General features: G+C 38.3%; 2 protein-coding genes across 12 annotated transcripts; one reads left to right on the forward strand and one right to left on the reverse strand.

Annotated features, from left to right (window-relative positions):
• The first annotated feature begins 500 nt into the window (after nt 1-500).
• LOC116167857 lies at nt 501-1670 on the forward strand. Of its 8 annotated transcripts, none has more exons than XM_031483429.1 (3): nt 501-612; nt 1050-1167; nt 1216-1670. In XM_031483429.1, exons 2-3 carry the CDS (start codon nt 1056-1058, stop codon nt 1623-1625), a joined length of 522 nt encoding a protein of 173 aa, XP_031339289.1. In that variant the 5' UTR covers nt 501-612; nt 1050-1055; the 3' UTR covers nt 1626-1670. The 8 variants fall into 8 exon arrangements, with proteins under 8 accessions (XP_031339289.1, XP_031339292.1, XP_031339290.1 ...); XM_031483432.1 differs by having other exon boundaries at nt 502-612; nt 1050-1164; XM_031483430.1 differs by having other exon boundaries at nt 510-616.
• On the reverse strand, nt 1636-11878 carry LOC116167854 (cilia- and flagella-associated protein 70-like). 4 transcript variants are annotated; one of them, XM_031483419.1, is made up of 18 exons: nt 10584-11878; nt 10345-10528; nt 10111-10293; nt 9976-10065; nt 9685-9929; nt 9517-9632; nt 9202-9473; nt 8941-9158; nt 8750-8895; nt 8552-8706; nt 8337-8503; nt 5475-5663; nt 5298-5431; nt 5147-5247; nt 3781-3989; nt 3595-3735; nt 1794-2195; nt 1636-1742 (listed from the first exon to the last, which is right to left on the reverse strand). In XM_031483419.1, exons 1-18 carry the CDS (start codon nt 10632-10634, stop codon nt 1668-1670), a joined length of 3078 nt encoding a protein of 1025 aa, XP_031339279.1. In that variant the 5' UTR covers nt 10635-11878; the 3' UTR covers nt 1636-1667. The 4 variants fall into 4 exon arrangements, 3 of the variants coding, with proteins under 3 accessions (XP_031339279.1, XP_031339280.1, XP_031339281.1); XM_031483420.1 differs by lacking the exon at nt 10345-10528 and having other exon boundaries at nt 11231-11878; XR_004144662.1 differs by lacking the exon at nt 1636-1742 and having other exon boundaries at nt 2059-2195; nt 3595-3728.
• Nucleotides 11879-12265: the final 387 nt, after the last annotated feature.

A 12265-nucleotide genomic window follows, 5' to 3' on the forward strand; every position in this document is an offset into this window, starting at 1 on the left:
CTCTGTAATTGGGCGCATGCCTGTTGAGGGCCCAAAGCAAGAGAGGGATAATAATAATGATAATAATAAACAAATATGCCAAAATGCGTTTTTGATGTCTATTCGAATTCGATAGAAACCCCTTAGTCGATCACTGACATTTATGGTAACGGGTAAGGCGTGCATCTTTACACCACACCACCACAATTTTATAGGAAGACGCCCCTTCCTTATTTTTATTTGACTGTCATAGGGGGGGGGGGGTTCTGTTCAGTTTTGGAATAGCACTTTATCCTTTAAGGAAGAAATGAATCTAGAGGCAGTGGAACTCTTGAAACCAACATCCAACTGTTTAATAGGAACGCCGTTTCGTTCCCAAATTTGTCATCATCGGCAAAAGAAAAAGATCAAATGACATTAGGTAACACGCGCTTTCGCATTACATAGTTGAGATTGTTATTCATTCATCCTCGGATTTATTAAGCGAAAGCGAAAATATTGTAACATTAATTCGGATATAAATAATTGATTTAGTGCAACGGCAACATTGCACGGTTTCTCATGTTCTACTTTTAGATTTACTGTAATTTTTAGATTCAATGTCGATTTAGTAATTGGCCGCGTTATAAAAGTGTAGGTACCTAGTCGCAATTTCATATTTATGCTAGTTTCAGTTTTAGTAATTAATTTTAAAATTAAAACAGTGTAGGTAAGTTATGCAAGAAGTGGATATGATCATTATGATCCATCCTTAGAGATGGCGATACTTCGCGACATTTCTAAATTGGATTAAGTATATTTTGTGTGTTTCTCTAAGATTCAATGCAGGTTTTCCCTATTTGTATTTTATTTTTTATTTTATTTTTACTTTTTTTTAATTTTTTTTAAATTTTTATTTGTATCTTTTTGATCTAAAGTAATAATAGTAAAGTTGCAGAAAAAAACATTACAAAAACCCCACCTAGCACTTTAATTAAAGTACGGTAAATTAAATTTATGCGACTTTTGGAAACGTAGCTCCCAAAAGAAACAATGTTTACTGTTATGTCTGCAGATATTTTTTTTTCTAGATCAAAATGCAGCAATCACGTCAACGGCGACCTCATAAAAAACAAGATCCACAAATAGAAGATTTAAGGGAAAAATTGAACAGAATGAGAGTGGAACGATCGAATTCTGACCAAGGTAGTAAGTATATGCTACATTAAATAACCATACGCATAATAAGTCTTTTAGAGGAAATTAAGAAAGCACCTCCACGTGATCCACCCTACAATTTTTTAAAAGATCCCCTCCGCGATGATCCAAAACCAAAAAGACCGCAGGCTAAAAACCCGCCGAAACCAAAGCCAAATCTACAACCAAAGGATGTTAACACTTCGCCTCGTCCTACTCAAGAAAGGCATTATAGATCTGTTAGGGAAGTACAGGAGTTTTTGAAGAAACCGATAAACGTTAACGTGGAAGTGTCGACGGAATCGGGCCAACGAAAATGTGTCCTAGATGAAACCAAGGTTGTAGAAATTTCTTTTACAAATAAACAGTATCCAAAAAGACCGCAGTTTCGACGACAACCTGGCGACTTTCACAAATACCACGGTGATGACAGTAAAACGACAAAATCGGAGGGCGACAAACGAAATTGAAACTATGGAACAAGAACAAAATATATTTTATATTACGATAACTTAGTACAGAGTTTTATTCACCCATGTCCATGCTTTTTCAATTTTTTTGACAAGCTCTTCATTGACAATCTTGTTCTGAAAAGGAGGATGTTAAAACTGTGGGCGTTCAAGTGAAAAAATGGAAACCTTCTTCGTCTGTTTGTAACACAGCTCGGCTTCGCTGTATCGGGCCAGTTCCAAATTTATAAGGGCCAAGTAACCCCAAACTTCAGGCAAACGGTTATCGCAAACGTTCGCTTGCAAAAGGCACTGTTCAGCGCTGATTAGGTCCTTTTGGGAGTAGTAAATCAGACCGACGCCCAGCCACGTGTAGGGTGTAGGACTATATTTGCACGCCGACAGAAGCATCTTCTTCGCGAATTGCTTGTCGCCGGTTCTTTCGCTGATTAGTGCTAGATACACGAACACCAGGTGGATGTCGTCCGGTCTGTCGAACGACTCCAACACGCCCATATACTCGTTTTTTGCGTCCGCCAATTTGTCCAGGGCTAAGTAGCAGTGGCCGGCAAGCGCATTGACTGCATAATCCTATAACCGTTAAATTTTACGCCTGCTTTTGTTAGTCTAATGATTTTTCCTCTACGGCTAATCAACTGCATCTCGCTATTGATTTTCCCCCCTCCTAATTACCGGAATATTTTTAAAACGGCGATACCTAATTTTTATTGGTTAGAAACTTTTATTCAACCAATCTCGAGTTAATCGTTTTAAGAATTGCTGACTGATTTTTTGTTGTGCTGATCTAAGAAACTGTAACGTTAGTTATACCTACCAGTATTAAACACTTTGTAATTTAAACCCTCACCCCCCCACTCCCTGACGCGACTGACGATTAGAGACAATTAAAAGAACAAGGAAACATTGAGACCTGAATGATGCAGAAACGACGGACTTAATTTACAACACGGTTTAAAAGTTTATTAGTGAGTTTCCATCACGGTGGAATTTTTAAAATTTGACACCCCACAACTTCCCACAATATTCAAAAACCAAAACGGATCTACCCGTAAACTCAAAATCTGACATATTTGCAACGAAATTTCGAGAATAGTTATTTGTACTAGTTTTGAAAGTTATACTTTTTTTCAAGAATTTGCAGTTTGATTAATGAGGGCGAACATTCTTCAACTGTTTTTCATTCAATTACTTATCTTAATTTTCGGTATTAGTCACTAATTGTTGCCTACCCGAATCTCCGTAAGTATGGCAAAGTTTACACTTGAACCGAAACGTACCGGTTCTTTGGAACTAATAATAACGGTACCCGTACCGGTTCCGGTCTTGAACAACGGTTGCGGTTTCAAGTAAGGGGCCTGGAAATGCAATCCGTTCCGGTTCCCGTACTGGTATGAAGTGGAGAAAAGAGCGTGAAACAAAGACGTTAAGGATGGGTGCATAAGTGAGGCACCATCTTAAAGGAGACAACATTAAGGAGACGAGATGGATGTATGACGGAGATGTGATAAAAAGAGGAGATGGTGCATAAAAGACACGTGACTAAAAGAAATGCCGAGTTGCGAAAAAGAGCACCAATACCATGAATGCGTTAACAAAATAGGCGAGAGGAAGATAACATGAAAAAAACCTGATGAACGTGAAGGATCGAGGTACGAATGAAAGACTCCTTATCGCAAACGACCAGATGTGTCTTACTTCTACACCTTAAATTGAATAAATAACAAAAGCGATAAAAATTTAAACTATTAACAAAGTTTCTAAAAGGAGAAACAATAGTGAGATACAAACTCAAATGAAACGAACTGTTGTGTTTATTAAAATATTCTCATATACATCCTGTATATTAGAATATTTTAATTCCGTCATTATTTTTGGTGTTTAAACCGAAATACCGTCTACATGACGCTACGCTCTCTTCTGGCAGTAGAATATCATCTTTTTGGGTACGACTTATTTTAATTCAACTTACAGGTCCATGTAGCTGTTCCGCTTCCTTCGCATGAACTAGGGCGTGCTCGTAATTCTTGCGATAATACTGAATGACTCCTAGTAAATAGTGGTAGACTCCCCGATTGCCGTTCTTGGTATGTGTCAAAGATTTTTCTGCGAACTGAATTGATTATTAAATAACCAGGACCAGGAGTCCAGGTGTTACCTCAAAGAAATACATTTTAATTAAAAGCGCCGCGGTCCTGAAAAATAACTCATTTGGACAAATGGATGTAGTCCAGATTAAGTTATCGCGGTTAGTAAAGTAGTCGTTGGACTTAGGGGTGTTCATATACTTATGAGCCATTTCTAAGCATAAATCTGCTCCTTCCGAGTTTCCAATGTGAGAATAAAATAAATGCATTGTAACCCAACCTAATTACAATAAAAGTTTACAATCGACAATCTAATAAAAAAACAGACGTTACTATACTCTCTAGGTACTACAGAACCTTCACAATGTTTCTTCTATATACCCATTCGTTTTAAATTGATGTCTTCCTAGAGGCATATTTCAGGCATTCAACGCGTGAGACTGTAGATAAAGGAAAAATTTGGAAGAATAAGAGCCGGGAGGTCGAGTGTTCGAACCTGGGCTGAGGTGGGAATTTTTCATCCGTGGCAGAGATGGGAATTTCCTTAGATCAGTTTCGAGCATTCTGCCGCCTACTCCGAATTGCATTTTCCTGCAGTTTTCCTAATTCGTAAGGTAAATACCGGAGTAGTATAGAACAACTTAAGATCTTCTGCAGGGACACCTCTGAAAAGTACTGTCGAGGGCCCAGAACAAGGGAAGGACAATAAATAAAATAAATAAAATAAATAAAATAAATAAAATAAATAAAATAAATAAAATAAATAAAATAAATAAAATAAATAAAATAAATAAAATAAGTAAAATAAATAAATAAAATAAATAAAATTAAAAATACCGAAGCCAAAGCAACAATATTCCAATTTATGAATGTGACAGCCAGATATTTATTTGTTTTAAGAAGTTATTTTGGTTGCATAAATTGATACGTCCTTCACAAGAGATTTTGTCATTTGAAAGTAGACATAGGGAAAAATAATACACATAAACCCCTACGTTTACACTGTATATGACATGAAATAGATGTAGCATCTTTCGTTTCAGGTTTAAAAACTCTTTTACCGTATTTTTTTATCCAACCTCGTACAATATGGAATAGCTTACTGAATAGATTTTGATGAGTAGGAAATCTTAACCTTGATTGTAGGGAAATTGTCAAGAAATAGAACGACATCCTGAAGAACTTGGGGAAAATAGAAAAGAAGCCATTGGAAAATAAAAGGCCAATTTTAAGGAAATATTAACATACAATAAAATGGGGGGCACATAAGTCAATTTAAAAAAATTTGAGAAAATTAGACTTAAACTCTGGCGATATAGAAGGAACGCGATTACTGTTACTTGCAATGATTAGAAATTGGCGTCTTTTAGAATATCGATTCAAAATGAGCATCCCTTTCATACCGTGTGCGTACCTACTCGTATATCTTGTACTTACCTTCCAACCACGTAGGATGGAAGAACATTGCCGTTAGGAAACAAGTTTCTGCTTCTTCTTTTTTATTTCTGCCACAAAGAAGAAGGGCAAACATCAAGAGACTAAAAAAGGATGCAATCATGGAATCTTTCTGTACAAAAATGTTACCTACCTATATTTAAATTTCTCATTCTCCAACAAGCTACGCCTCACGCACTCGAACGCCTTTTCTTCGTCTCCGGTTTTCAAATAAAAAACGGCGTAATCAAACCACGACGTGGCCTTCTTCTTGGCCTGGCAGACCCTCTACAAGGAGGACGTTAGACGAAAGATGAACCGCTTCATTTACCTCCAGGAAGTATCGGTCGGCGAGTAAAATCGCGCCAATTTCACACGCTTCCTCCCCGTATAAAAGGAAGAGATCCTCCTCCTTTGGCATGATAGTCGTTGCTTTGGGTTCGACGCCGGACTTGCTGAGTAGATTTATCATATCGTGCGATTCTTTGGTGAGCGAAGAAAAAACTTCCCCAATGTAATTCTGCGGCAGTTTTATGAGAAACGGATCCTTCAGGACCCGTGTGAAGTTGACAATAAATAATATTTGCATATTTTTTACGAATTTTCGCTAGTTAATTAGTTCGTTATGGTCTTTCCTGCACAATTTACCAAAAATCATTTTTTTTCAATCTTCATAATTTTCAACTTTTGCCATGTGTCCATATACACGTGTGGCATTTTGATCCTCAAAAATTCAAACACGAAGCTTGCTCAGTTTAAGAGAGCTTCATTTTAGGCCACGGAAAAACAATAAATCCTGATCTAAACCACAATTTGATTGAGAAAACGGTTAAATGGTGTAATAAGGAACAATAAAATTGGCCATGGATATTATATGGGGTGTAGCCCTATTTTTGGTCCGATTTTTCTGCAATTTTAAGAGAAGGTAAGTACTGCAAAAAAAATCAAAATGAAATCACTTGTTAATAAAGTTATTCCGGCCTTTTTTTCCTAAATTTTAAATGGATGCTGTTTTTAAAACTGAACGACGCGTCAAAAAATGGATTGCGCATGAGCATTTGTTATTTATGGACGAACTTTCTCAAAAAATAAACACACATAAAAAAATAAATACTCGCAGACTAAAAGACGCAAGCAAATTATTGCGCATGCGCAAACTTACATTTCTTGTTTCTAACCCAATTCTTCCAAAACCCAGCAAATTCCAGTCAAAAAATAAATTGCGCATGCGCTTTTGTCTGAAACTAACTAGAGATGTCCCCTACAAATCAAATTAAAAAAACACGTCAACTAGTATAGACGTGGTCAATCGACAAAAGCGCATTTTTCCCACACAGAATCAGTAATAACTCGGGAAGGAACTGGCTCATCCAAAAACTCTTTTGTCGTTCTGGTCTCGGGACTGTACTACACCGAACAAGAAAGAAACCATAACGAAAAATCTTAAACTGGAAGACTAGTAGTGGTACAGACGGACGGACAAAATGCGGACATCAGCATTCATTTTTCTATTGGAAAATGCGATTCTTTTTTTCGGAAAACAGACTATTCATGTGGAAATGCGCTTTTTTAAATATGTAGTGCATCAATTTTAAGGGGAATTTTACGAGGAACACGAGGAGCACGTAAAAGTGCTCGAACGGTTTATCGCGAGCGCTCGGGAAAAGTACTTTTTCCGCTTGGAGCGCTTTTTCGAGCGAAACGCTCGCGAGCACTACCCAGCTCTGCTAGTGACGAGATTTGGGTGCACCAGTAGGACCCAGAAATCAACTTGGAATCCAGACAACGGATCCACCAAGGTTCTCCTCTAAACAGAAGGCTGTTGAGGACTTTTTGCAGACAATGAAGGCATGTTTTATTCAACGGTATTAGACAAATAGAAGACTATACTGCATTCATTATAAGAAGGTAGTAGATGGCGCTGTGTTTGAAGATAAACACACATAGGAAAAATATAAAACAGCACCAAATTATTGTAAAGTAGAAATATTCAGCACTGCGAACAGAAATAAACCTTTGACAATAACAGCTAATGACCACCTTACAAAATTCACCAGTCGTTTTATGTTTCATTGTAATACTAGTAGTAATATATGGCAGATTCTAAATCTCACTAGCCGAAAATCCCTACAAAAGTCACTAGAATTGAGTGGTTCTGAACTGCGGTAGCGAGGTTTGCGCCTGTGCTAACGTCAAGGGGTCGAGGTTTGCGCTCCAGATAAAGTATCGGAGGTTTGCGCCTGTGCTAACGTCAAGGTCAAGGGGTCGAGGTTTGCGCTCCAGATAAAGTATCGGAGGTTTGCGCCTGTGCTAACGTCAAGGTCAAGGAGGTCGAGGTTTGCGCTCAAGATAAAGTATCGGAGGTTTGCGTCCGAGCTAAAGTAATTTGGTTTGCGCCTGAGCCGAGGGGTCTTGTCGATGGTAGTGTACGGCCGATTCTAAATCACACTATATTCTAAATATGACTGGTGGTGGGGATTGACGCTTATATAAGCCTCTATATGTTCGTTACAAGGTGTACATGTATTAAAGATGTCGTGGATGGTATATGCTGAGGAATCATGGACCAAATCTGTCGATTTCGTGACGGCCGTGAGACGCCTTAAGCAGCACGTCAAGGTCAAGGGGGTCGAGGTTTGCGCTCGAGATAAATTATCGGAGGTTTGCGTCCGAGCTAAAGTAATTTGGTTTGCGCCTGAGTCGAGAGTAATATATGACCGATTCTAAATCTCACTAGATGAAAATCCCTAGAAAAGTCACTAGAATTGAGTGGTTCTGAACTGTGGTAGCGAGGTTTGCGCCTGTGCTAACGTCAAGGTCAAGGGGGTCGAGGTTTGCGCTCCAGATAAAGTATCGGAGGTTTGCGTCCGAGCTAAAGTAATTTGGTTTGGTTTGACTCATGTTTTAACCAATCACAGTGAGGGTCAAAGCTACCCTATGCTTTCTACCCGCTACCTTCTTAAAATGAATACAGTATACATTGAAAAATAAAATAATCAAAACAGTCGTATGCCTTTTGTTTCATGCTAAGGTAGATTTCTTTTCTAATGTCCCTCGTAGTACGTGCCTATTTTAATACCATTCGTATGCATATTGTTGCACATTTATTGCTAACTTCGCTAGAAATACGCAAAATCTATTATTGGCTGGTTATTGCTAACGTTACACGGGTCGCTTTAACAGCTCGTCGTACCTGATAATCTTTATTATTGGGATTGGTTTCCTCAACGTACGGAAATTTCTCCTTAATTGCCACACATGCGATTTTCGTAAACGACGATAGATACGTTTGATAAATGCCATTCTTTTGCAGAAAGGTCAGGAAGGCGTTTTTGGTATCGCGTATGCCAAATTGCACACCTATTGGTGAATTCTCACATTTGCGTGCAAGCGCAGGTACCTACTTACAAGGGCAGGCCGCCATATCCACCAGAAATTTATCATGCTGACTCAAAATATCTTCCGTTAATTGCTTAATCCCATCTCTGTATTGCTTAACAGCCAAACGCGCAGATATGACATGCTTGGAGAGCATGGGGCGTGGTGGTAATAAATTTATCAAACTGAAATGAACATTGAACACGAAACAAATTATCTGATATTTACTCGACGGTCAGATCTTCAATTGGTCTTTGCATTTCCAGCGGCTTCTGTAGTTCGATTTCAACCACAATAAACGTCCTTTCACCTTGTTGATTACCGTAAACGAGAACGCTCGGTGGTTCTTCGACCACTACAGGTGAAGGGAGCAGCTAAAATAATGGCCTTTAATTATGGTTTCACAGAACCCAACTGACCTGTTTTAAATCCTGTACTTTTGAACTGGCCCCCTTGTCACTTTTCGAAGCTTTGGACTTATCGTCTTTCGCTTTCCCGCCCTTCTTATCCACCACGGGCGTCGCACATTTTCCAACATTAACATCCGGCGCAAAGTACGACGATTGAAGTCCGGTCCTCTGTAATATTTCCTTCTTGTGAAAAGTGCGCAGGCCGCAGGAAGCGCGACATCTCGACACTAAAATTCTGAATCAGTCGAAGACAATCGTATAAAGAACTACCCCCAGGATAAAGTAATGTGGATAAGTCTACGTTCGCCATCAAATGTAAGGAGTTTGCGGCATCCTTAGGCATGCCGGGCCTGGAGATGAAGACTTCGAGGGGCAGATGGCGGTAGTCTTTCAAATTTTTCCGGAACAATCGCGAGGCTTGCTCCATGAGGTAATTTCTCTTTATGACGTTGAACTCCACCCTGGGATCACTACCAGGATTAGCTACTTTTTCCAAATTTGCGTTTATCTTGTTATGGATCGTATCAACTGTATCAGCCATTCTAAAGGATAAGGTTAAAGTTTTCAGTAAAGGCACTAGCTAACCTGTAGCAAGTCTCTCTATTGACTTCGGGATCGTGCCCTTTGGGCCATAGCTTCATATTGCACATATTTGTACCAGTTTTCCACGTACCACCATGAATTACAACATGTTCCTGTTCCTGTACGCACTGGCCATGAGCAAAATTAGAGAATAATGAAATTGAAACTGACCGAATGCGCGTTTGGTATATTAACACTGACTGAGTAGTCCATATCGGCAGACATTACATTAGGAAGATTGTAAATGGACTCAATTGTTACACTAAGAATGTTCGTGTACTTTCGAGGAAGCCAACCATCTCCTTCTATATTTACTTCAACCATTAAACACGGCATCAGATTCACGGGAACCATATCATCGTCATAAGGCTGTTCACTTTTATGAATTAGCAAGCTTTGGGTAAATATTTCCCTGCCTGTAATACAAGCGTAGTCAAAAGTTCGCGAGGCTTTCAAGCTCACCTTGAAATAGTGGCAAAAAGTCTAACTGTGCACTTCCTAACAGAATTGGTCCAGCTGGGAATGGGGTCTCAGATTTTTCACTTTTACTGCCTGGAAATATATGGCAATTTACGCCTCCGCCACTAGAATAATTACCTCTAGGTGATTGGTAACATTCAGGTGTAACAAAAGCGCTCCTATCGAAGGTCCTTTTCGCAAACACCTCTATCAAATTAATGGTGGTTTCGGACGATGTCGCCAAAGCGTCTTGCGATAAACGCGCAGGAAGTTGGTCCATTATTTTTTTATCTCCCCTACCGGGGTGTTCATAAACTTTAACTGGAAAGACAAACTGTTAGTACGAGAGAAGCGTGAATTTCAATTAAGGACATTGTAGCGGGTTAGAGATCAGATCATCCAAACTCTTCGCGGAGTTCACGTCGCACGGTATGACAAAATCAAAACTTGTGGCACAGTACTCGTCGTCGGTTAAAGCGGCTTTTGTAGAAGTGCCCAAATCCGTGCCCAAGAAGTGGGCCTGCACGTTTACGTCGGCAATTGAATACGTTGGCACCTGCGGGGAGGTATGTGCAATTGAATCTTTTAAAAGGTCGATTTGCGGTACTCACGATGCCTTTGTAACCACACAAAGTGATTCGTACGTGTTTTATATCGCTCATTGTGCGAATTACTAGAAATAGCTAAAAAATTGCTTCAGATTGTCACTGACAACAATTATTGCAATGCTTACTTCAAAATTACTTCATTGTCTCTATAGTCTAGTAATCTAGCATGTCTGATTGCATGAAAATGCGTGATCTTGTTATTGTACACAGAATTCGGTTATGCTAAGTTATTTTCAGTACAAGTGAGCAATGGCATTGCTTACTCTTGAGCTCTACATTTGAACACACAACCGAGCATCTACAGCGAGAGAGAGTACAAGCGCCGTTGTTCATGCGTGCTAAACATAAAATTATTCCACAATCATATTCATTATTTACGTATTTCAAGCTTATTTCTTTTCATTTAACATTTATTAATTGAATTGAATTGAATACATAATAATTTGCACGTAGCCTTTAATATAATTCACAAACCTTGAATATGTTCTATTTGCCTCGAAATAAATGCATAAGTACAGACACTGCGGTGCGTGACTATATGAATTTTTTAATATTACGCATCATTGCGAAATTTTTGGCATAATTTTACGCGAACAGTTACTTACTATCTCAGTTGTTGTAGAAAATTTAACAATTAGAACCAAACTTACCTCAACAACCATGGTATAAAAATATCTCCAGCAGGCCTTTTATTGCAACCATTTGTCGATTGAGAGCCAATCATGGCAGATTCCCTACACATCTACATAAAATAAAATTAGCAGACACTCCAATATGTTTGTGTGGTAGTGAAGGTTCAATGCAACACCTTATGTTGGAGTGTAGCAATCACTCGACTTTTAGAAATGAATTCTACACAAATCTACAAAAATGTAATGTCACTTTCCCTACAACATTGTTTCTTCTTTTAGAATCCAAAAATATTTCGATATATTTATACATATACCAGTTTCTACAACAAAATAAAATTGAAATTTGAAATTTAATAGAAATCTTACTTATAAACTAGGCTGGCTTATTGGTACCGCCAAAGCCAAAAACACAAAAAAAAAGTCGCAGAAAAGTGTTACCGGTTTTCATTTTGAGTGTCAGTTTCAAACCAAGGACGTCGCTGCTATTTATTTTTTACCAATCGTGTGTTTAAGAACGCGCTGTTAAGAAACGCTCTGTGATTAAATTGGTGAAGAAGTGAAGTTGTTTAATATTTGTAATAAGATCATTCGTTTGCAAGTGATAAAAATTTACATAAGGGAACATTTTCGAATTGCAAATACGCGAAAAAGTGTTTTCTCGAGAAATTTTGGTGCAATCGATTTTTGGTAAAAAAGGAAGGTTATACACTGCCTTTTTTTGAGGCCCGTCTAAAAAATTGTCTCAGATCGACTCGGAAAAAATCTTCTTATAGAATGTGGCCTGTAGAATCCATAATTTCAAACAGTTCCAGAAATGTAAAAACTTATTTTTAAATTTTTGGGTATACCAAAAGGTTAATAAAACATGTAAATGGGCTACTGGTTCAAAAGTTACAGCCCTTTGAATTTTCTTTCGGAATTGGTTTCTAGTCTATAACTTTTGATTGAGAAGTCTAATCCAAAAAGTACGAATTGTTTTGGATTCTACGCACCAAAATTAATAAGAAAAAGTGTTTTCCTGAGAAATTTTGGTGTAGTCGATTTTTCGTAAAA

This window comes from Photinus pyralis, unplaced genomic scaffold (genome assembly GCF_008802855.1).
Source record: "Photinus pyralis isolate 1611_PpyrPB1 unplaced genomic scaffold, Ppyr1.3 Ppyr1.4_LG4, whole genome shotgun sequence".
Lineage (NCBI taxonomy): Eukaryota > Metazoa > Arthropoda > Insecta > Coleoptera > Lampyridae > Photinus > Photinus pyralis.